Source organism: Balaenoptera ricei, chromosome 15 (assembly GCF_028023285.1).
Source record: "Balaenoptera ricei isolate mBalRic1 chromosome 15, mBalRic1.hap2, whole genome shotgun sequence".
NCBI lineage: Eukaryota > Metazoa > Chordata > Mammalia > Artiodactyla > Balaenopteridae > Balaenoptera > Balaenoptera ricei.
The window spans coordinates 12,563,431-12,588,500 of NC_082653.1; the positions used below are offsets into that span (position 1 = coordinate 12,563,431).

At 50.4% G+C, this 25,070-nt stretch overlaps 1 protein-coding gene across 3 annotated transcripts in view; it reads left to right on the plus strand.

Annotated features, from left to right (window-relative positions):
* The first annotated feature begins 2,331 nt into the window (after positions 1-2,331).
* Positions 2,332-25,070, plus strand: part of PREX1 (phosphatidylinositol-3,4,5-trisphosphate dependent Rac exchange factor 1) — a 192,513-nt gene continuing 169,774 nt past the window's right edge. For 2 of the 3 annotated variants that reach the window (XM_059896182.1, XM_059896185.1), the window contains exon 1: positions 2,332-2,652. In XM_059896182.1, the coding sequence (XP_059752165.1) occupies positions 2,440-2,652 (213 nt within the window). In that variant the 5' untranslated portion in view covers positions 2,332-2,439. Of the gene's footprint in view, positions 2,653-16,416; positions 16,469-25,070 lie in introns of those variants that run through there. The other variant, XM_059896184.1, reaches the window with a different exon arrangement.

Sequence of the window (25,070 nt, forward strand, 5' to 3'; positions counted from 1 at the left end):
GGGTCAATTCTTGGGTGAAGCATGGGATCTGTGTGTGTGTGTGTGTGTGTGTGTGTGTAATGAATCTCTCTGAAGTTGAAGCTAATCTTTCTTGGTCACGGCTGGGAAGGGGACTAACATTTGTTGAAAGCCTAATATGTGCTGGCTATCTGTGTCAGGTACTTTGTATCAGTGGTTCTCAACTGGGGGTGATTCTGTCCCTCTGGGGATGTTTGGCAATGTCTGGAGACACTTTTGGTCACATCTGGGGAGGGAGTGCTACTGGCATCTAGTGGGTACAGTATGCCTCTAAATGTCCTACAATGCACCGGATGGTCCCTCACAACTAAGAATTATCTGGCCCCAAATGTCAATATTCTGAGGTTGAGAAACACTGCTTTACATACATTTTTCTCTTACAAAGATTCCCATTTTACAGAACAGGCAACAGGCTCAGAGAGGTGAAGTGTTTTGACCAAGGTCACCCCGGCCAGTTAGATTTGGAACTGGGAAACAAATGCAAGCCAGTTTCATTCCACAGCCAGGGTGCTCCCACTATGCTCTCCCCTTGTGGTCGATAGGATTAATATAAGGACAAGGCAGCTGAGGGTCAGAGAGCTGCTGTGACCAGCTGAAGGTCACAGAGCAGAGTTACTCCAGAGCCCTCTTTCTGAGAACCTCGGGAGCCAATCACCTTTCGGACACAATTGATTCCACTACCCAAACCTGGCAGGTTCATCTACCTCACACGCTTGACTACCTGTGCAGGGGAACTTCAGTCACCCAAGGCCCAGGTCAAATGTCATCTTGTCCAAGATCACAAAGAAACAGAGCTCTGAGAGGGCAGAAGACACCCCACTCTCTCCTTGTGTCCTTATGCACTTGCAGTATTTACCCAGAGGCCATTGGGTGAATAATCCTGGGTGTTCGGAACAGCCTAAAGGATGATTACAGTCTACAGGGGGATATTACATGAATCGGTCAATCCACTGCAGAGACACAATCTCTGGCCCTTGAACAGGGGCAGGTTAGGAACTGTGTAGACAGTATGGAGAGTGGGGCTGGGCTAAGAGGGCTGTTCATACATGCAATATTAATTAATAATAAACATTTATAGAGAAATTTCTAGGTGCTGGGCACTGTTCCAAGAACCCCTATGGATTAACACATAACCCTGTAGGACCCCATTAGCTAGGTACCATGATTATTCCCACTGTAATGATAACACTGAGGCTCTTGATGTAAGGATACCAGGGCAAGGTCACCCGAGGAAACTAGCAAGTGTGGGAGCTGGGATTTTAACCTGAACAGGCCCCAGAGGGATCTTCCCTTCACACCGTCTAGTGCGGCAGGTAAAGACATTTGTCTAGCAGTTTGCTGATTATCAAGGTCACACAGAGCAGCCTAGACTAGAAGCCGGGTTTCCAAAGGCCTTATGGGGGCTGGGGGTGTATGGAAGGAGGCACGGGCAGAGCAGCTGCCACTTGATTAGTGACTGGAGAGCAGATAATAATGTCCTCTGGGAAAGGTTGGAAAGGGCAGGCTCATCTCATGGGGGGCACAGAAGTTATAAAGAAAGAGAAAAAGAGAAGAAGGAAGGAAAGAAAAAGGAAGGGGAAAGAGAAAAGAGGGGGTAAGAGAGAGAACGAGAGAGCCGTGCGTCTTCCTTCCCAAGGTCGTGGCAGCGCCCGAGGGCACCCAAAGGCCTGGGTGTCCCAAAGGCAGGGGCTGGGGTCACCGCTTTCTTCCCGGGGCCGGCGGGGGCGCGCGTGGTGGGGAGGGCTTGCTCCTGAGCGGCTCCGCTGCCAGCTTTTCCAACCGGGTGTTGACTCAGCCCGAGCGGCGGCAGCCGGCGGCCGGACCTGCGTGTTTGTGCTGCGCGCGGTGGGTGTCGCGTGTGTCGGGGTGGGAGTGGCGTAGCCCGCGGCGGACGGGGGGGCGCCACGCGTCCGGGCGCGGAGTTGGTGCGTTGGCCGCGGCGGGCGCGCTGCTTCGGACTCTCGGGGCTCCGCGGGGCCCCTCGCGGAAGATTCTCGCCCAAGAGCCCCCGGCGCCCAGCTCAGGCCGAGCCGAGCTTCCGACGTAGCAGCCCAGCGCCGCGGCGCGTCTCCAAAGGGCCCAGTGCGCGCGCGGAGCGCCTCTGCGGCCCGAGCGCGGCGTGGCACTTGGCAGACGCTCCCTTGGCGGCGGGGGGAGGCGGCGGCCTGGCCGGCCGTCTGGGAGCCCCGAGGGCCGGCCCCCTCCCGCCCCTCGTCCAGCCTCCGCGCGCTGCCTCCGCCCTCGGCCCGGGCCGCCCGCCCCCAGTCCCGCCTGCTCGCCCGCCGCGCCATGCGCCGGGCCCGCCGCTGAGCCCGGCCCGCCGGCGCGCCCCGTCCGGGATGGGGTGCCTGGACGCCTGAGTCGCCGCTCGGCGCGACCTCCGCGCGGGGAAAGGAGCCGGTGCCGCGCGGCCGCGCTAGGATGGAGGTGCCCGGCGGCAGCGATCCCAGCGGCGACGGGGCTGGGGACGGTGCCCACCTGGACCCCCGGGCACCCGGCGCCGCTGCGCCCATCTCCGGCCAGTGCGCGGCAGCCCGGGAGTCGGAGCGCCAGCTGCGCCTCCGCCTCTGCGTCCTCAACGAGATCTTGGGCACCGAGAGGGACTACGTGGGCACCTTGCGCTTCTTGCAGTCGGTGAGTGTAGCCCGGGGAGCGCGGGGACAGCCTCCGCTCCGGCCGCCAGCCCCGCTGCGGAGCGCAGGGGCCTCCGGCGCGGGGTGGTCCCCACAACCTGTGGCCACGGCCCCCGGGCGGCGCGAGAATCGCCTCAGACGTGGGGAGGGCGGCCTCCTCCAGAGCTGGGCTGTCGCCTCCCTGGCCGGCCCCGACCCGGGGTCTCCCTCACTCCGTTTCTCCCCACGGCACGCTGCCCTTTTGTCTTTTTCTTTCTCCCTCTCCGCCTTTCAAATAGTTTTAAAATTAGTTACATCCGTGAGGCAGGGTCTCTGGGAGCCAGGCGCCGGGAGCTTGGGTTTGTGCGTTTTTTTTCCCGGGGATTTTTTCGCCACCTAGTGCATCACAGACTACTCACCTAGGACGGACCCTAGAAATCCTAGAGCCCAGAGTCCCTAAGCGCCCAGTAGAGTAGGATAAAACCCAAAGCCCGGAGTAGGGACAGAGTCGACAAAACCCTGGGGTAGGACCCCTCTTTCCCACACACACGCTTTTGCTGGAGCTTGGGGACAGTGGGTTTCGAACTCACGACTCCGAGGTTCAGTCCCATCTTCCCCATCCCCAACTCCAAGTTGCAAAACCACAGCGTCAGATTCTGTAAAATAACTGAGCGCTTATTATGTGCCAGGAGCCTACGTTTGTCATGAGAAGGTTGAACCTTCACAAGTGGCCCATGAAGTAGGGACGAATATTTCCCTCATTTTTTAGATGGGAGAGTTTAGCTCCAGAGAGGTTGAGTAACTTGCCCAGAATCAAACGACTGGTTAATTGGGGATACCGGATTTTGAACCAGGGCAGTCCCAGCCAGTGTTCCAAACCCCTATTCTCGGCTGCATTTCTTTTTTTGTTTCTTCTTCTTCTTTTTTTTTTTCTCTGTGAGAGGGAGGAAGGGGCCACTTCCCTACTCTCCTAGGAAGTGAGAAAAGTGGCTAGGGGGTGGGAGTGGGGTGAGCCTTGCTGGAAATTAGGAGACTCTGAGGTCTTTAATCTCCAAACCTCCTGCTGGGACCTCATTTACTCCCTTCTCTGCTCTAGGAAGTCTTTTAATCCTGGTTCAGGAAGGGCTGGTTGGGGGGGGGGGGCGGGGGCGGATGGTGTTTCCTTCAGAAACCCCAGAGCCAGGCTCTACAGCTCCCAGTCTCGGGGGGGAAAGAGGGAGACTCTGGCATCCTCTGGGGTCCCCTGTGGCTTGGGGGTGCAGCTGAGGCTGTGTGAGGTCTGAGTTTTAACTCAAGGAGGACAGAGCCCTTCTCTCTGTGAAAAGAGGTGTGTGTTTTGAGGGGTGGATGGGCGGGGAGGAGAGTTGTGCAGAGGCATTGAAAACCATTTGGCTAAAGGACCCTTCTAGAAAGGCCTGTGAGAATGAGGCAGGGTTGGCCTTTCTTTCCCATCCCTCCCTCTCTCACAGTTAAAAAAAAGAAAAGAAAAGAAAAGAAAAGAATCTGCTCAGTTTGAAGCTGGCAGTTTCTGAATTAAAGATGTAGACAGCTCTGGTATCTCTGAGCAACGTCAGATTCTAGGGAACTCCTCACTTCTCCTTCTAGCCACTCCCTGCTTCTCAGTCTGGAAGGGAAAGAGGAAAGACAAGCCGATTTTTATATTAATAGGAAAGAAAATATACGTCTTCCTCCCACATCCTTGCTCTGGATGGTGTGGTGCCTTTCAGAACAGACAGAGATGGCATTTGGGTTAACTGTGGTTTTAAATTGTCCATGTGTAGAGTCTGAGGAAGCTGGAATGATGGAAATTGATTGGAATCAACCATCCTTATTATTAAAGAAACAGGAAAAAAAAGATTTCTCTACTTCCATATTATCTTCTTGACACTTTGAATTTGCTGAGCTCATCAGTTTTGTTTTTGTTTTTTTTGTATTGACCTGTCAGTTTTGACATGAGCTGGTTCCGACTTGGACGTCTTGGATCACTCGTGCACATGTCCTGGCCTCAGTTTCCCCACTTGTCAAATGAGGGAAGGGGAATCCAGGCTTTCTTTCTGCCTTGTCCTTTTGGGTGTCCCCAAGCTGGTGCCTTGGGGACACCTGGTTGTGTAACCTGACTAGCGGTACCTCATTTGTGAGCTGTAGGAGACCTCTCTTGTTTGGCTCCATCGGAAACGGTCCCTAAACAACCCAAGATCTTTCAGTTTTGAAAACCCAGGGCTTAGAGCTTCACCAACTGCTAATTACCAAGGCTTTCCATGGCAGCGAGGCTGGCAGCTTGCAGGCTGTGATTCTCTCCTGTCTTCCCACTCTCTCCTCCCAGCCTTTATACTTACTAAGGGCTTGTTCCCGCTCGGAAGAATGCTGGGTAATCCCTCCCTGCTTTTAATTCCATGTGGCAGAGGCAGGTCTCATAGGGTTGCCCTGGCCTCCTTGTGTCCCTTGTTTTAAGGTCCTGTTGCCAGTAGAAGTGAAGCCTTTGGGGGTAGACTGAGCATTGTGCGAAATGCAGAAAAGCCAGTTCTAAGTTCCTGCTCTAGAGGAGGGCCAGGTTCTAGTCAAGGGTGGTGAAATGGGTGTTTACAGAAATCCAAGTAGGAGGCTGGGCTCGAGCCAGACTGCTTGGGGTCGGGTCCTGGGGCTGTGTGACCTTAGGCAAGTGGCTTGACCTTTCTGAACCTCACTTTCCTCATCTGTGAAGTGGAGAATGATAATAGATCTTATAGGGTTTTTAAGAGGATAAGTGAGTTATATAAATATATATAAAGCACTTAGAACAGTGCCTAGCAGGTAGTAAGGCATTTCTAAATATTAGTTATTATCATTAATTGTTATATGATAATTAAATATTACAGATGATTAAGATTATAGGATTCTAGCATCTAGCAAGCAGGAGTAGTCAGGGAGGGCTGCCTGGAGGAAGTGAGATATGAGTCAGCACTGAAAGGAGGACAGGAACTCTGAGTGAATTTCCTTTTGACCATCTGCACTCCGGAACCAGTGGTTTTGTTTGGTTCCAGGCCTGGGGCTTTCTGGTTCCTCTAGAATCTCCCCATCATTGCCCACCTCCTTCAGGAACTGGATTGCACCTCCTCCCCTATCTCCGATGGGGACTGATGACTTTGGTGCTGTATTTTGTGTGTTTATTGAAGAGTCATGGAAAGGCAAGGACAGCCCTCTTGTATGGATGCTGGATTTCTCTTGGGGGACCCCATAGAGATTGTGGGAGAAAATGCCCCAGGTTTTGGCTGAACCTTGGATCTCAACATCTAGAAGCCCCGGCTGTGTTGGGTGCACCGTGTATTTTTTTTTTTTTTTTTTTGAAGATGAGTGGGTACCAAGGGGTAAGGGGTTAGGAGAGATGCACAGGTAGAGCACAAAGGATTTTTTTTTCTTTTTTTCAAAGGAATTCCTTTATTTATTTTTTTATTATTTATTTATTTATTTATTTATTTTTGGCTGTGTTGGGTCTTTGTTTCTGTGCAAGGGCTTTCTCTAGTTGCGGCAAGTGGGGGCCACTCTTCATTGCGTTGTGCGGGCCTCTCTTGTTGCGGAGCACAAGCTCCAGACGCGCAGGCTCAGTAGTTGTGGCTCACGGGCCTAGTTGCTCCGCGGCATGTGGGATCTTCCCAGACCAGGGCTCGAACCCGTGTCCCCTGCATTGGCAGGCAGACTCTCAACCACTGCACCACCAGGGAAGCCCGCACCGTGTATACTCTTGGGCAGTGTTAATAATGATAATAACAGTGACAGTCATTACTGTGTAGGAGCTGACACTGATTCATTGTTTACCCTTCTTATCAATTCATTTGATCTGTCCAACACCCCTACGAAGGAAATGCTGTCCTTATCCGCATTGGCAGATGAGGAGACTGAGGCATAGATAGTTTAAGTGAGCTGCCCTGGGTCATGGAGACAGCTGCCCACCCCAGAACTCATGTCCCTAGCCACTTCGCAGACCACATCTGGCTTATAAAGGGCTTGACACCTGCCTTATTAGGGTGGCAAAACTGGGATTCGAACCCAGGTCTCTGTGACCCTTACCCTCTGCCTCTGCTTCCTCTGGTTACTTCCCCTCTGTGACTCCTGTTCTCTCTTCCGCACAGCGGGCAGAACTTAGAAGAATGGAAACGTCAGGCTGCTGGGTTCCTCCTTTGCACTCCGTGTCTGTTCACGGCGTGAGGGTTGAATGTGGGGCTCTGGAGCCAGGCTGCTGGTGTTCAAATCCTGGCTTTACTCTGCACCGCCTGTAGATGGCCCCGGGCAGGTCACCAGCCTACTCTGTGCCTCAGTTTCCCCATCTGTACAATGGGCATAGTACAGCACCTGCTGCATCATAGGGGTGTTGTTGAATCCTCAGTGAGCCTGAGGTTAACGCTCTTAGCACTGTGCCAGGCACAAGTAGGTGCCCAGAATGCTCTGGTGGCTTTTTGGAGGATGTGCAGCAATGGGGGGCAGTTGAGGTTGTCTCTTTGGGGCTCAAAGTCTTCCCCCTTAAAGAGAGGCCGGGTGAGCCTTGAACCCACTTGCCTCTTGGTTGGATTGGTTTGGGGTCTCTGCCTGCAAGGGGGGTGGGGGGTCTGTCGTCAGGGGTAGGTGCCAGTGGGTCCCCTGATGGGTGTGCCATCCAGCCTGGGCGGATGAGCTGAGAGACTCCTGCGTGGGGAGTGAGTGGTCAGCAGCCTCCCCCGAAGGGCTCCCCTTGCCTGAGGACAGAGACCTGTCACTCTCAGGCACCCAGAGGGTCTGCCTGAGCTGGCTGGGCCAGGGTCCCTGAGGATCAGGGGGTGTGGGCAGAAAGCTCCCAGAATATTTTCTGTGGTTCTGCTTTTTGGGGTTAGGAGACGAAAGCTTTTCTTTTCATTGGAGCTCTGCTTGCCAAAACAAGAAACTGTGGTTTTGTGTTGTCACTATTTTTTTTTTTTTTTTTTTAAGATTTTGTAGTCCTAGTCTGACACTAGGGAGCAGTGCTGGGGAGTGGGGACGGGGGGGGGGGTGGGGGGTGGGGCTACGTTTTAAATTCCGCGGTCACTGAAACAGAATGACCTAACCAGTGATGTGGGGGGTTTTCACAAGCTTGTGTTGTGCAAAGTAGGATGCTAAGAAGTTCCGCCTTGGGAAAAAAAAGCACTAACCATAATATGATGTACGTTGTATGTATAACATTACAGGAGTTTGGAGAAAAAGATGGAAAGATGTATATCTTGTGAAGAAAGGCAAGCAGAAAGATGAAAAAGGAAAAAACGTTCTAAGAAAGGCTGTTTGTAATGCCCTTTCCACGTAAAATTATGCATATGTATGAGAATATATTTTTTACAAATCACCGATGGAAGGAGTTGTATTTTCAGCATGATTATTAGATGAATGCACAGCAATAGTAATAATACTTTTGCTAACACTTACGTAGTGCTAGATGTTTGTAAGCCCCGTATAAAGCATTCTCTGTGTGTCAGCTCAAAAGTTCCAGGTATTATTGTGCTTACCATTTTACAAATGGAACAAAGGCACAGAGAGGCCAAGTCAGTTTCCCAAGGTCACACAGCCTGACCCAGCTGGGATTCAAACCCAAGTAGTCTGGCTGCATAGCCCCCATTCTTTACCGCTACCCTTAACTGCCCCAACATGGTGCTGTGTTCATGACCCAAATGACTGTCTTTGTGAGGCCTCTGGGCTGCCCAGGTGGGTGAGAATTAAGCCAAAAGGTCCAAATTATCTGAGCTTCAGGATGCTAGAGGGCCAGGACCAGGCCACTTTGTATTGGGCTGAACATTTTCAGGAAGCAAGTGAAAATTTTGTGCTGATAAAAACCTAAGCATCAGCAAGAGTTAGATGAGGCCCATCTTTTGTGTATTGCAAACAGAGCTACGTACAGGTAAAGCCATAAAGAAATTAGACTGTTTTTCTCAGTGTGTATGTGTATAGGGAGCACCTGCTGCATATTCCGGGCAGTGTTTTAGGCCACAAAGATGCAGCCGTCAACAGGGCAAACGTGGTCCTTGTCCTTATGAGAAAGATGACTCAGGGATGCTAGAACTCGTGCATTGGAATGCGAGTGCTCTTCAAATAAGCATCCCGGACACCCATTCACTATTATTCTGGTGTTTGCTCTTGTGACCATTTCTCTGTCACTTTAAGAAGAGACGGATGGGGTTGGTGTTCCTGGCTTCTGGAGGCTTCAAGGGGCATCTCTTTCTTAGAGAGTATCCCCCTTTATCAGGCCAGCGAGCAGAAGAGCTGTTGGGCTTGGGGCCACACCCTCAGATTAAGAAACCCACATCCTTTCTGCTTTACAGCTGCTCCTCTCTTAAAGCTTTTGCAAGAGTTGAGTCTTTGAAGTAAGCCATGCCTTGCTGCAGAACTTTACCTCCCAGATTTCTGTGATTTCTCTTCTTTTTTCCAATAGACACAGGTTCTCTGGCTGGAACCCTAGTGAGAGGTGGGCAACCAGAGTATGGTGTCCCACTGGCTTTGTTTCGCAGGCACCAGGTGAGGTCAGAGCTGGTTCTTGCCCCAGAATTTAGGAGACAAAGAACTTGTGAGCAAGCCAGGGGGTGGAGGGTCTGAGAGCCCCCCTGGAGGGACCCCCTGCAGAAGTTGCGGCCCCAAGGGGGAGGTGAGCCCTGGTGAAGGGTGGTGACTCTGCAGCTGGTCAGGGTTCCAACCCGAGAGTTCTGGGGGGAGAGGGCTTGGGGGCCTTCTCTGGCGATTTATGTTTTAGCCTGGATTCAACATCCTCAAACAGGTTCTACAGGGGGCATTTCCAGCCCTACTACCTGGTCTGGGGTGAATCCCTCCATCTTCCAACCTTCGGCACTATTGACATACTGGGCGGGATTATTCTTTGTCGTGGGGTTGTCCTGTCATTGCAGGATGTTTAATAGCAGCCTTGGCTTCTACCCACGAGATGCCAGTAGCATCCCCTTCCCCCAGTTGGGACAATCAGAAATGTCTCTAAACATTGCCACATGTCCCCTGGGGACAAAATAGCCCCGGGCTGGGAATCACTGGCTAAAACCTCCTTTGACCACCAGCTCTGCTTTCAGACCATTTTAGGGCATTTACAGGCCTACATAGCCATGTATAGCATTGATGTGTATGTGTAAATGTGTATGTGTTTACATACATGGCATGGTACGGTTTGTTCTTTTCACTCCGCAGTGTGTCTTGGGTTCATGGTTAAGAGCACAGACTCTACAGACAGATGGCCTGGGTTTGAAACCCAGCCCTGTGACCTTGGATAAGTCCTTTTGCCGCTACGAGCCCTGGTTTCCCCATCTGTAAGATGGTTGCAGCCCTCCTAGAGTGGCTGCCAGGATTGAGTGTAGTCATGCATGCACCTGGCACAGCTGAGTGCTGAGGGACGGTCGGCCTCCCGGAAGTACTCGCCGCAGAAGGAAGCCCTGAGGAAGGAGGGAAGCCCTCCAACCTCCCAGCCGAGTGTGGACTTTTAGGTTTATTTTTATTTTCTCGGCTCCTGGAGGACCAGAAGAGGATCTGCCTGCCCGCCCCTCTTTTGTCTTGTGGTCAGACACACAATCTGTGTTTACCCGCCTGGTTCCTTCCCCAGGGTGGAGCTGACAGCCGATCCCTTGTTTCTGGGCCAGGGGAGGTGAGGCTATTTCAGGCTGGCGGGACTAGGGCCACTGAAGGTTGGTAGAGGCAGGTGGCCAGTTGCCACGGAGATCTGAGGTCTTTCCTCCCCTCGCTGGAGAGGGTGGGTGGCTTCTGCAAGGGGCTACTCCCAGGAGGGGTGAGGCCAGGGTCAGAGCGGGGCGTGGGCAGTCAGTGCTTTCATTCACAAATTCACTTGTTCACTCAATAAACGGACGTTAAGCACCTACTAAGTGCCAGACACTGGGCTAGGTGTCGGCATGTGGCCAGTACAAGATGGACAAGGTTGTTGCCCTCATAGAATCTTCGGACAGTACAAAAAGAGGTCACTTGGGAAAGTGACAAGAGGTGTAATAATGATAAACTAGTCCACTGAGGCCCTGCTGTGTGCCAGGTACTATGTGAATTATCTCTCTGAACCCTTGCAATAACCCTCTGAAGTAGAGACCGTCATTATACCTATTTTGCAGGTGGGGAAACTAAGGCCCAGAGAGGTTGAGTGACTTGCTCAAGTCCACACAATTTGAGAGTGGGTGCACCAAGGAGGAAATAAAATGGGGATATGTTGGTGACAGGGACGGTGGCATCTATTGAGATGGGGTGGTCAAGGGAGGCCTCTCTGAAGAGGTGGCATCTGAGCTGAGTCCTGTGACAGAGAAGGAACCAGCTGTGGAAAGAGTCGAGAGAAGTGTGTTCCAGGTAGAGGGAATGGCATGTGCCAAGGCCCTGAGGCAGGACCATGTTTGGCTTGTTTGAGGAATAGCAAGAGGCCAGGGTGACTGGAGGGGAGGTGAGGTTGGCATGGGCAGCGGGGGCCTGGTGGCATGGGCCTCACATACATGGTGAGCAGTTTGGGTTTGAGTCTTAGTGGGCTGAGGAGCCCCTGGGGGGTGAGATGGCTTCCTGCTTCCCGGGAGGGAGGGGGCACCCCTTGTTTTCTGTTCAAGAAACTGATTTGTATGATTAAAAACTGTTAGGTGGCACCTTGGACTCCACCCTCCACTCACAGCCGTCATAACAGCACTTTACCTGGTGTCAGCTCTCACCTCTGCCCTTGGGGGAAATGTCTTTTTCAGACCCACTTCACAGATGAGGAAAACTGAGGCACACAGGGTAACTTGCCCAGGGACACACCATCTGGAACTGGCCGTCGCCTCCTCTGCTCCCACCCTTGCCTCCCACGGTCTGTTCACCATACACAGCCCGAGGAGTCTAGTTAGCACTTAAGTTAGGTCATGCCGCTGTGCCGCTCAAAGCCCTCCTGTGGCTGCCACCGCCCTCAGAGTAAAAGCCACGTCCTTAGAGTGGCCGGGAAAGTCCTGCATGATCAGCCCCTGTCACTTCTCCCATCCCTCTCCTAGTCATCTTTTTTTCTCATACAGTTTTTTTCCTTTAATTGAGATGTGATTCACACACGGTAAAATTTACCCCCTAAAGCGTACAATTCTGTGGTTTGGGGTGTATTCACAAGTTGTGCAATCATCACCGCCATCTAATTCCAGAATCTCCTGTTGCTCTCAGTCCCTCCCTCACTTCCCTCCAGCCACATTGGCCCTTTCTCAGATGCACCTGGCATGCTCCTGCCTCAAGGTCTTCTCACTTGTTCTTTCTGGAATGCTCTTCCTCTACAGTATCCCTGTGGCTCACTCCTTCAGGCCTCTGCTCAAACGTCATGGTCTCCATGAGGTCTTTTCTGACCACCCCCCCACTTCTAATTCGAAATTGTACTCCACCCCCACTCACCACTTCCTGTCTCCTTTTCTCTGGGTGGTTTTTAATTTACCGTCTCTCTCCAGCACCAAGAACAATGCCTAGCACATAGTAGGTCCTCATGAAATATTTGTTGAATGAAGGGAAGAAAAAGCCTCTCCCCTGTATACATGTTTATATATTTTTTAAATAATGTGATTATCTTGATTTATATAACTGCTAAATATTTTTGTGTGGACTTTTGGGGCGCAGGGTCTGGCCCAGACTGTCTGGGTCTGAATTGTGTCTCTGCCCCTCAGTGGTTGTGTGGCCCTAGGCAAGGAGCTTCCCCTCTCTGGGCCTCAGTTTCCTCATCTGTAAATGGGTTGGGACACTTTGCTCAGTGTCTGGGACATGGCCAGGCTCCAGTCAATGGTGGTCGTTCTTTCATTAAAATTATTGTTATGTTTTACATTCTTAGTATTTCCCTATTTTTTGTACAAGGACAGTTACAGGGTCTCATCTTGAAAAAAGTGCCTCAGATCATTCCTGGGGCTTGAAATAAGCAACTGAATTCATTTGGACCAAGTGGCCCCTTGGCCCGGACTCCTGGTCTCTGTACTCTGAAGGCAGCTGGGAACAAGGGCATCTCTGGGATGACTGGCATTTGGAGCTAGAAGAGATTAGCCATCTCCTTCCCTAAGGAACCCACTTAAGGATAGAAAAAAAATGGTCAACTTCTCAAAAATGCGTTAAGGCCCCCCCAGCACCCGACTCTGAAATCCCTCCACAGACTTGAGTAGACATGGAATAAACCATTCCCTACTTCCTGGGTGAGGCTGTTACACATCCTGCTTCCTTTGTAGTCTCACAGTTGTGCAGATGAAGAAACTGAGGCCCAGAAATGTGAGGCCACTTGCCCAGGATCACGAGAGGACGTATCCGTTATCTATTGCCGTGTAGCAAATTACTCCACAGTTAGTAGTTTGAAGCAGCCCTGTTGATAATCACCTTGTAGTTTCTGTGGTCAGAATTCCGGGCATGATGTAATTGGGTTTCCTGCTCCAGGTCTCACGAGGCTGCAGTCATGGTATTGGCCAGGACTGTGGTCTTGTCTGAGTCTTGGGGGCCTCTGCTTAGGTTCTTGGTCGAATTTAGTTTCTTGTGGCTGTAGGACTGAAGTCCCCATTTTCCTGCAGGCTATTTGCTTGTGATGACTCTTACCTCCTAGAGGCTGCCCTCAGGTCCTTGTCATGTGCCCCCTTAAACATAGCCCCTTCCCATAACCTAATCACAGGAATGAACTCAGCTGCATGGTCCCACCTATACAAAATGAGAACAGATCCTCCAGGGCATGTATACAAGGGGGCAGGACACCTGGGGGCCATCTCAGGCTTCTGCTTACCACCACGGTAGGTGGTGGATTTGAACTCAGATTGATTCCAAAGTTCATGTTCTTGACCACTGTGTGTTGTTTTTTCCCTCTCTGGCCCTGTCCAGGATGGACCTCTGCCTTTTAATTAGACTATTTAGCTCACATACATTTAATGTAATTATTGACAGGGTTGGGTTTAGGTCTAATATCCTGCCATTTCATTCTGGTTTGTTTGATGAGGCAATGGCAATCAAAAAGGATCTCCTTCTTCCCCATCCCCATTGTGCTAAAGGTAAGGGGAGCAGGAAATTGAGGTTGATTGAATCCAGACTCCTTGCTGTGGCTTACAATGCCTCTGTGATCTGGACTCTGCTCACCATGCCAACCTCATCTCTCCCTGCATTCACTATGTCCTAGTCCCATCAGCTTTCTTTCTGTTCTTGAACTTGCTAGGCTGGTGAACCTTTTCATTTGCTGTTCCTCTTGCCTGCATCACCTTTAACTGTGCCATGCATCAGGGGTCCTTCCCTCTTGTTCAGCTGTAACTCCAGTGTCACTTCCTCAGAGAGCCTTCAAGTCACGGTCTCTGTATCACCACACCTGTTTTCTTCTTGGTACCTGTCACTCCCTGAAGTAATCTTGTCTGTTTACTTGATTAGTGTCTGTCTACCCCACTAGGATATGTCATGTGGTCTGCTGTGTTCACTGACACCCCTCCAGCACCTAGCACATAATGGGTGCTCTGTTAGTGTGGGTCGAGGGAGTGAATGTGTGAGTGAAAGGGATTGAATGGGGTGCACTCTGTGGCAGAGGCCCTCCTGGTTCCTGCCACCAGGCCTCCCTGGTTCCTTGACTTTGGGGAGCATGGACCCCAGCGTGGGGAGTGGCTGCAGGCTGGCAACCTTGACCTCCTGCCTTTACCACGCTGGGAGGGCAGAGGGAGCTCTGTGTGGTTCCAGCCACTAGCTGATGGCTGGCCAGGCTGTCGATTGGGTGGTCTTTTAAGGTTTATTTCCCCTCGATCAGAAAGGTAATAAATACAGTGGGGGCGTGTGTGTCAAAAGCCCATTCCCTTATGTCCGTTCAATTACAGGCTCTCTCTTATGGAACCAAGTATGATAAAATGATGTTTTATGTATGTACCTGGCTGTATATGTTATACGTTTCTACATATGTTCGGGGGTCTAGACGTAGAACTCCAGTGTGCTGTACTTGTGGACATTTTAATGCATTTTTTCAAAGTTAATTTTTTGGTAGCTTTTTGTTTTGACATTTCAAGAATATAGAGCACCCTGTATACCTTTCACCTGAAGTCACCAATTGGCCCTGGGCTACATTTGTTTTAAAATTCTCCCCTCGTCTTTCCCTTCCTTCCCACTTCCCCTGCCCTCTACATACACACATATGTGTGCATACACACACACACACACACACACATTATTATTATTATTACTTTGATCCATTTGAGAGTAATTGCAGACGTGATGTCCCTAAATAATTCAGCATGTATCTCCTAAGAACACGGACATTCTCTAATATAACCACAAGACACTGAACAAAATCAGGAAATGTAACACTGATAGTAAATTATACAATCCATGGGAATTCCCTGGCTGTCCAGTGGTTGGGACACCACGCTTTCACTACCGAGGGCCCAGGTTCAGTTCCTGGTTGGGGAACTAAGATCCCACCAGCCATGCGGTACAGCCGGAAAAAAAAAAAAATTTATACAATCTGCAATCTATATTCAAATTTCACCTATTTTCCCAAAAATGTTCTTTATACCTCCCCTCCCCTCCTTCCCCATCCCCAGTCCAGGGTCCAATCCTGGATCATGCATCATATTTCGTTGCCTTCTTTGGCGATTTTGACTGTGTGTGACTTTTAGCCTTGTGTGGGTAGTAGGAACTCTCCACTAAGATGTGGCTCTGCCAGTGCTTGTCCCAGGCTACTACTTACCTGCTCTGTGGCGTTGGGCAAATGCCTCTTGGGCCTCAGTTTCTTCGGCTATAAAGAGGGGAAATCTCTGTTTCTCCCCCGTAGGCTTCTTCTTGTCCACACATTTCATTGAGTGTCTACTGAGTGCCTGGCTTTGTTGTAGATGCTGGTGAGTCAGCAGTCACAGGGCAGGCAAACATCTGGGCCCCCGGGGGGGGGCGGCTGACAGGAGAAGGTTAGGTGGAGTAAAATAGTAGGTGCTGGGCACAGAGCTGGCTTCCAGGGATGCTCTCCATGCATTGGCCGTTTTTGCTGTCTGCTCTTTGTAGAACATTTGGAAAATAAAGACAAGCAAAAAAATCTCACCCTTCCAAACAGTCACTTCACCTTTTGGTACATTTCCTGCTTGCTCTTTGCGTTCTGTTCGAGCTGAGGTGTGATCACACCGCACACACGATGTTTCGTCTTACTTCTCTTGCCCCTTCTGTGCAGCTCCTCGTGTCCCTGCCAAGCACTCTTCATCACTAAGCCTTTAATGGCTTCGTAGTGAAACGTGGGGCTCTGGATCCGCTCTGTTCAGGTCGAGTTGTTAGGGAACTGTTGACTGAAACCTCCCACCTTGGCCAAGCCCGCTCGCCTGAGCTGTCTCACAACCGGCGGTCCCGATAAGGAACACGGTGCCGCTGTGGAAAACTAACCGGAAGAATTTGGGAGGGGCCTGAAGAGGGAGGAGACAACCAACCTCCCAGAGTACTTCGCGCTGGAATCCATTTTGGCTGAGAGATGCGTGCGCGCCGAGGAAGGACCCAGACTCAGACTATGGGCCACGCAAGGTAACTGGCCAGAGACAACCCGGAAACTAACTCCATTACCATAAAACCTGAGACTGCGAACCACGTGACAGAGCAGTTCTCCTGGGGTCCCTGACCCTGCTGCTCTCTGCCCAGGCGCCCCTTTCCAGTAAAGTCTCTTGCTTTGTCAGCACGTGTGTCTCCTCGGACAGTTCATTTCCAGGTGTAGACAAGAGCCCACTCTCGGGCCCTGGAAGGGGTCCCCCATCCTGCAACAAAATCCTGGCTACTTACCGGCTGTGTAATGTGGTCAAGCTGCTTTACCTGGGCATGCCTCACTTCCGGAAATAGTGCCCACCTCTTAGATTGATGGGGAATTAGATGAATTAAGATCCGGAAGATCTGTAAGCTCTCAAAACAGTGCCTGGCACATGGTAAGTACTCCGTATTCATTAGCTATAATTATAATAATTATTATAATAACATAATATAATATACTAATAAAATTATTATCAGTTAACCATTCCTTTTATATTGTGCATTTACATAGATTTCAGCTTTTCACAATTACAGAGTACATGCGTCTTTGTTCAAGTTGCCAGTTCTTTTATTGATTCAGTAACTGGGGGCTGAAGAAACTTTGGTTTAGGGCCTTTTGGTATTTTTTAAAAATTTTTAAAAAATTTTTGGCTGCGTTGGGTCTTTGTTGCTGCACATGGGCTTCCTCTAGTTGCGATGAGCGGGGGCTTCTCATTGCAGTGGCTTCTCTGGTTGCGGAGCACGGGCTCTAGGCACGTGAGCTTCAGTAGTTGTGGCATATGGGCTCCGTAGTTGTGGCTCACGGGCTCTAGGGCGCAGGCTCAGTAGTTGTGGCGCACAGGCTTAGTTGCTCTGTGGCACGTGGGATCTTCCTGGACCAGGGCTCGAACCCATGTCCCTTGCATTGGCAGGTGGATTCTTAACCAGTGTGCCACCAGGGGAGCCCCGGGCCTTTTGGTCTTTACTAACCCAAAGAAATCATTGACACTTAGAATCCTAGAATCGGGTTGTAAGAGCTGAGAGAGACCATGACATCATCTCACTCATTCATTTCATTTTTCCAGAAGGGGAAACTGAGGCCCAGAACTGTTCAGTGACTTGGTCCAGGCTTACCAGTTGAGTTTGTGGGTGAGATGGAACTTGAAATTGAAAGCAGACTCCTATCCCATGATTGTTCTGCTTTTGTCCAACAGCCCAGATGCTTGGAGGGCAGAGAGGGAGCTTTAAGTTGTGTCCAGACGAGTTGGAGGAATCTTGTGTGCCTAGAGGATGCCTTTGGGAAACTTTATTTTCAGATTCTGTAACTTTAGTGACCATAAATGGTATGTGTGTGTCTGTGTGTCTGTGCCTGTCTGTCTGTCGTACTATCATTCATCCTCCATGGGTCCATAGCACCATGAGTTCCAAACTGGGGGTCCTCAAGCCAGCGCAGGCCCGTAAATAGGTTTTGTCAGGCCTGTACAGTGTTTTAAAATTTTTTAATTGGTTGCCAGCATTGAAAAATCAAGAAATTTCATACAAAAATTTATATTTCTGATTTCTTAAATAATCAGAAGATCTGCCCACATCAAGCTTGCATGCCTGCAGGCCAACACTTGGCTGGAGCTGAACAGCAGCTGCCTTCTTTAGACAGGGCTTGCAGTCTTCAGTTTGCCACAGTCTCCACCCTTCTGTAATGTCCCTGACATTGAAACCAAATATTGGTTGCCATTTATCATTGTGCTTGCTCTGCTTTTTTTTGTTTTTTTGTTTTTTTAAATACAGTTAAGAGGACGTTGGAATATTTTTTCCAGCCGTTGTTTCTATCAAATGGAAAACTGAAAGCCAGACCAAGAGGGTTACATATTTTAAGAAACAAAGGAGGGGCAGGTTTCCCGTTGGAAGAAGGATGTGTTTAATAAGCAAAAAAAGTGCTTTTTTGTTAAAAGGATGTGATTTTCATTGTCATTACGAAGGACACCCATCCAGTCCCCCCTCCTCCCCACTTAGGCAGCTGAGTTTGAGATACATCTTGGTAGTTTGTGGGTGGTCCTTCTATTCTCTGAGGTGAGTAGAGGGGGAGAAGGTGGTTGTCTCTTAGAGGGTGATTCTCTTATCCTGACTTCATTTCCTGTGGCCTGTGGGCAATCATTCTCTTTTCTTTTTTGCAACATCAGCTGTTGAACTGGAGGTTGCCACATTCATCTGTCCTATTTCCTGAATCTTGTTCTGTACTTATGCTTCTTTGGGAGATCCTGGGGTGCAAATCCCAGAGAGGAAGCAGTGAGCTCCTACAAGGGTGTTAGGGGGTCCCTCAGCTACTGTCTGGGGCCTCCTCTTGGACTTCAGGACCCTGGTACCATGCCAGTCAGGCTTGGTGTCTTCCTGCGCTTGTGCAGCCCCGTGGAAACCTCTCCCCTGCTTTGTTTCTCCCAAATCTAGAAGGTTTTAAAACAACAATAACTATAATAACAACAGTAATAGCACTGCTCTTGCTCACAAGATCAGCAAATGCTGGTTGTCAAGATTCTTTGGTTGCAAGTGACAGAAAACGCAGCTTAAACTGCCTTCAGCAGAGACGGGAATTGCTTGGCTTGTGTTAAGGAAGGGTCTGTCTGTTGTCCTGGGGTGGCCTCTGATTGGCTGCCTTGAGTCATGTGCCCATCACTGAGACTGACTGGCCAGGTCTGGGTGAGGGGCCCACCTGTACCACATGGCAGTGGGGGAGCCACGGTTTCTGGAAGGAAGACTCCAGGGTGCTGGGACCAGAAGAAGGGGAGGGATGCCAGCTGGGAGCGTCTCTCCTCCTCTGTGCTGGTACCATCATCCCAGATTGGAAGCCTTTACCTTCTCCTGAGTCTTGGGTCACAGGGAACCCTGTTGTCAATTGGGCTGCCTGCAGTGCCCCGTGGCTTTTCCACATCCTACCTCAAAGCCTTGCTCATATCCTGCTTCCTCAAGAGGTCTTCCCTGACTGTTCTGGCTCTTTCCGTGGATCTAATAATAGCATCAGCATCCACATGTGTGAGATGTCTTCAGTGGACATGTCTCAAGCAGCATAACCTCCCAGGAATCTGGCGGGGAAGATGTTCCAATGTTGCCTATTTTATGGATGAGGAAACAGAGGCTCAGAGAGGTTCAGCAACCAGAAAGGCTTGAGGGTCACACAGCATCCTTTTCTCTCATTGGAGGCTCCATCGTGTGTGTTTTGTCTTCTCTAAGGCCATACAACCTGGGTTTGAATCCAGATTCTGCCCCTTCTAGGTGTTGTCACCTTAGGAAAATGGCTTAACCTCTGTATCTGGGGGAAGAACATTCCAGGCACAGGGAACAGCAAGTGCAAAGGCTCTGAGGCAGGAGCATGTTTCAGGAACAGCAAGGAGGCCAGAGTGGCTGGAGTAGAGTGAGCCAGGTGAAGCGTGAATTGGAGGTGAAGTCAGGGAGGTAACAGAAGGGTGGAGGAGGCTGGTGGGCAGATTGTACAGGGTCTCGTGGGCCGTTGTAAGGACTTTGCATGTTACTTTGAGTGAGGTGGGAGCCCTTGGAGCTTTTGAGCAGAGGAGGGACAGAATCTCACTTAGCTGTCACAGGATCCCTCTGGCTACCAGTGGAGAATGGACTGTAGCGGGGCAGGGTGGAGGCAGAGGGAGGAGGTTGCATGGTAGACCAGGTGGAACAACATGGCAGCTGGGGTCTGGGGTGTTCCACAGGTGGCTAGAAGTTAGTTAATTGCCCCTCCTTTGTGCTCCTGTGTTGTTCGTTAGCTGTATGACCTTGGGTCCTGGCTTTATCTCATTGAGCCTCAGTTTTCACATCTGTAAAACGGGGGTTAATGGTGTTACTTCTCTTATCAGGCTGTGGGCATGAGTTACATGCGATGATAAATGTGAAGTGTTTCCCGGAGTGCCTGGCACGTTGTAAGCTCTCAGCAAATATTTGTGGAGTAAACCAGTGAGTGAACGACAGGGAGTTTGGGGCTGCTCCAGCTCTGCCCAAGGCATCTACCCATGAGGTAGCCCCAGAGCGGGAAGCATCCCGTCCCCCTGCCCAACTCTACCCTCCTCCTCCCCACACACGGAGATCTGAATGAACAGAACCCAGAATGTTCTGGCAACAGTCGCTCCCTCTTTCCTAGTGACAAAGACATCTTTGTTATGCCTGGGTGTGAAATCCATCTCAGAAATGAGGATGGTGCAGGCTCAGGAGGCAGCTCGCAAGGATGGGGAGGAGCTTGGGAGGAAGACATCTCAGGGCCCTGCAGAGGGACAGCCTGCTCCCGCACAATCATCTAGCCTCATGTGGGTCCAGAATGCTCTTGAACTGGTAGTACTTTGTGGAACGAGAACTACGTGGAGCCGCATTTCTGCTGAGAAACCACATCAGTCAACAGTACCTTCTGTAGCATTACCATTATCTCGCTCTCACACACAGAGAAAGTGATAATACCCAGTGCTGGTGTGCCTGCTGGGAAATGGACAGTTCCATAGGATTGCTGTCAGGAGTATTAATGCTGCTGTCTTTTGGGAAAAATAGTCTGGCCATGTTTTCTTATTTATTTATTTTCCTTCTCGTTTCATTGAGATGTAATTCACATACAGCACTGGATAAGTTTAAGGTGTACAGCGTCATGATTTGGCTTGCGTCATGAAATGATGATCCCAATAAGTTTAGTGAGTATCCATCGGCTCATGGAGCTACAAAATAAGAGAAATAGAAAACATTGTCCCTGTGATGAGAACTCTTAGGATTTACTCTCTTGACAACTTTCATATCTAACGTACAGCCGTGTTAAGGATATTTATCATGTTGTAGTCTGGCAATGTTTTCAATAGTGAAAACCCAGGATACCCTTTGAATCAGTTCCTTTGGGAATCTCTCCTGTAGAACCAAGAAGAAAAAGTATGTAAAGATGTCAGAAAGCTGTTTGTTTCGGTTTTGTTTATCATGGCCCTCCCCCGCACAAAAGGCAACCACTTGGGTATTCATTCGCAGAGAAAAGGCTAAGGTTTTTGCTCACCCATGATTGGGATGTTGGGCAGCTGTTTAAAAGAATGAACTAGATCTCTTCTCTTGATGTGAAAGGCTGTACGTGCTGTACTGTTGAGCAAGAAAGGTTAAGTTGCGAGTCAAGTGTAGAGGGTGATCCCAGTTTTGCAGGAGAAAACCCAACAGCCAAAAGACCCTCTGGATGGGTATTTACGAATGTCGAGAGAGGCACTGTAGGATGTATCCCAGGATATTAACATTGGTGGCCTTGGGCTGAGAATGGGGAGGGTTTTAGAGAAAGATATTTTGTTTATCTTTGTATTTCTTTTTGCATTGTTCACTGGTTATAATGAACACATTATTTTTCAAATTAAGACAAACTGACAATTAAAAAAAGACAGTTGCTGGCTTCTCACTCATGTGTGGCGGACCTGTACATAATATTGGGTCATATAAACCCTCCCATAGTCCTTTGAGAATCAGGATAATGGGGTGGTTGAACAAGATTCTGAATCCAGGCCCCTTATGTTAAATCTGGGCCCCAGATTTGACCAATGGACAAAGATCTTTGCCCCTGTGGAGCTGACATCCTGGTCAGTGAAGAACTGTGCGTAGAACAGGGGTTTCCAAACGAGGGCACGTTTTGCTCCCCAGGGGACATTTGGCAAAGCGTGCAGATGTTTTTGTTGTCATAATTGCAGAGGAAAGGTGCTACTGGCATCTGGTGGGTAGAAGCCAAGGATGTTGCTAAGTAACCTGCAGTGCCTTAGGACCACCTCCGTGGCATGAATTATCTGGTCCCGACTGTCAGTAGTGCTGAGATTGAGAACCATGGGCTAGATCAGTGTCTGGCACACATTAAAAGCTCAACAAATATGAGCTGCTGTGATGAAAAGATGACATAAACATGTCTTTGTTTGCCGCCCATCTTACAGACAAGGAAATCGCGGCTCGGAGAGGTGTCGTCACCGAGGTGGGAGTGGGATGCCCCATCCCTGGGGGAGGGAGGTGGAGTTCGGGGCTCGGGGCTGGCCTGTAAGTCCAAGAAGTGGGGAGACCTCGATGCTGGGGAGACTCTGGAGACCCAGGCCTGAGCTGGGTGCTGGCCACCCCTCCTGGCTCCCCAGCTGGGTGCCAGCACTGTCCTCTGCCAGTCACCACGACGTCTCGATGTCTCGGGCCAAGGTATGTTCTCAGCCCCCTCCCCATGTGTCAGTCTTTGTCACGTCCTCTGTGCTGGCAGCCCCGGAAGGAGGGGCGGGGGGGGGGATCCTTTTTATTTCCGCTCAGGAAAAGCTGTGTTTGGTAGCAGCACATGGTGTCAACAGCCAGGGGCCTGATTCGGGCAGCTCTGCCAGCTGACAGCCTTTGGATTACCTTGCGACAGCCTTGTCCCTCCCCGAGCCTCAGATTCCTCAGCTGGGTGATGGAGTGGGGCGGGCAGTGCTGTATCCTCCCCTGCCTCTTTCTTGGACACAGGTGAGATGTTGGATGTGCAGCTCCTTTGTCCACAGCAGGTCATTCTAGAAGGAGGAGCTGACGTCATTATTACTCTTTATCACCGGTGGGAGTGGGAGCCCAGTGTCAGGGGGCTGGGGATGGCTCCTTCCTTCTCTCCCTCTGTCATTTTATCCTCATTCTGTGATTGAGTTTGTCTTGTTCGATCACTTTAACTGCCATCCCTTTGCTGACATTTCCCAAATTTATATTTCCTACTCTGACCTCTGCCCTGACCTCCAGGCATCTGTATCCAGATGATGATGACATCTCTCCTTGGGTGTCTAGCGGGCATTGCCAACACCCCATCTTCACCAGCTCGCCCTGCTCACAGCCCCTTCTGTCTAGGTAGTGGTCCCTCCATCCTTCCACCTGCTCAGACTCATCCCTGGGGCCATCTCGATTCTGTTCTTCCTCTTACATCCTGCATCCAAACGATCAGAAAGTCCAGTTGGCTCCACTTTCAACAAGCATCCAGAATATGGTTACTCCTCACCCCTCTGCGGCTGCCACCATGGTCTCAGCCGCCATCGTTTCCTGCCGGGACTGTTGTGGTCACCTCCTCCCTGGTCTCTTGCTTCTGCCCTTGTTCCTGACAGGTGGCTCTCCACACACATTGTCTGTAAGTCAGGTTACGTTCCTCCTCTGCTCAAAACCCTCCTGTGACTCCCACCTCACTTGCTGTAAATGTCAAGGCCTTGATGATGGCCTAGGAGGCCCTTCAGTATCTGTTTTTCCTGCTCCACGTGTCTGTCTCTCTGACTTCATCTCCAAACATACCTGACACATTCCTGCCTCAGGGCCTTGGCACTTACTGTCTGCTTGCTCTAGAACACTTTCCAGGTATTCATGTGGTTTGTTACGTCTTTGGGTCTCTGCTCTGATATCCCACTTTCTCAGTGCAACCTTCCCTGACCTTCCCATCTAAAAGCACACCTCGTCCCCATGCTCCCTCTCCCCCTTCTCCGTTGCACTTAGATTTTACTTACTTGTTTGATAATTGTCTGCTCTCCCCTCACTAGAATTTAAACTCCTGGAGGGCAGGGATTTTTGTCTCCCTGTTCCCTGCTGCTCCCAGACCTAGAACAATGTCTGGCATACAGAGGGTGCTCAGTGAATATTTGTAGAGTGAAGGAAGGAAGAGCCTCCCATTCATTGTCCCATATCTCTTGAGATTATTTTGTATGTCAGGATTTCTTCTAGGCATCAGGGACAGCACTAAATCAAACAATGGTTTGTGTCCTCAAGGAGTTCTAATCCAGGGGAGAGAATGGACACAAGTAATGACATTACAGTGTGGTAAGTGCTTTAACAGATATATTAGTCAGGACTCTTTGGGTTGTAAATGACAGAAACTCCAAGTCAGAGTCTTAAGGAAAAAAAAAAAGGCTATTATGGGCTCAGTTGACTCAGGAAAAATGGCTTCAGGCATAGCTGGATCCAGGTGCTCTCTGGCCTGACCCTTAGGACATGTACCCATCCATGAACCAAGTATTGCTTATCTAGGAGCCCAGAACTCGGATTGCCTGGCTTTGGTCACGTGTTCATCCTTATCGATGGAGGTGAGGGATCAGCTTCTCCACAGGTACATATACCAAGAGCAGGGCTCAGGGTTGACTTTCAGGAGGTCACATCTCCGGGAGCTGCAGAAAGGGTGGATTCACATAGATTCTAAGCAGTTTTTGGGGTGTGTGGCCCTGTCTGTTGCAGGCGGCTGGGAGGTGGAGGAGGGGGTGCTGCAGGTTTCCTGGTGACAGGTGGCCCCCTGCCTCTCCCTGCACTTACCTCCTTTGCCCCCTTGCCCCATGCTTTGTAAATATTTCCGGCTCACTGCCTCTCCACTGTCCTCCCTTCCCTGTATCACAAAGGGGCTCCAGATGGTGTGACTCTCAGGAAGTCTGCCACACAAATCTGTTGGGTTCTAATCCCCCTTCTCCCTCCCCAGCCACATATGCAAGGCTCTGGGCTTCTCGGATCCTATTTCGGGCCTGAGAGAGGAAGGATGCTCAGGGACCCCCATGGGCCTCACCACTCTTTCTGGCCTGTGGTGCTGGGAGGCCACTTTTTATATGAGGGTGGCTTCATAGGCCTGCCCTGGGTCTTAAGGTTCCCAGGGACACCCTGAACCAGACATGCCTGCTATTGCCTACTCTTCCTGGGGTCTAACCCAGGATGTCTCAAGTTTTACTCTACATAGAACTGCCTGGGGTAGGTCTAATTAAAATGCAGATTCTGGATCAGCAGGGCTGGGGTGGGGTCTGAGATGCTGCATTTGTAACAAGCTCCCAGGAGATGAGATGCCCGTGCTGCTGGTCCAGGGACCACACTCTGAGGGGCGAGGGTCTAAAGTACTTTCTACTCCTTGGCTCGTCCCTCCCCCTCCCCGGGCTGGGTCAGATTCCCCATTGCTCTCTGCACTGCCTGTCTTCTCTCAGAGCCCTTGTCACACGGGGAATAGGTGATCTACTGTGTTAGATACATTTTAAGCTCCAGGAATCTTATTTTCTAATGTCTTCATACTGTCAGGAAATACTG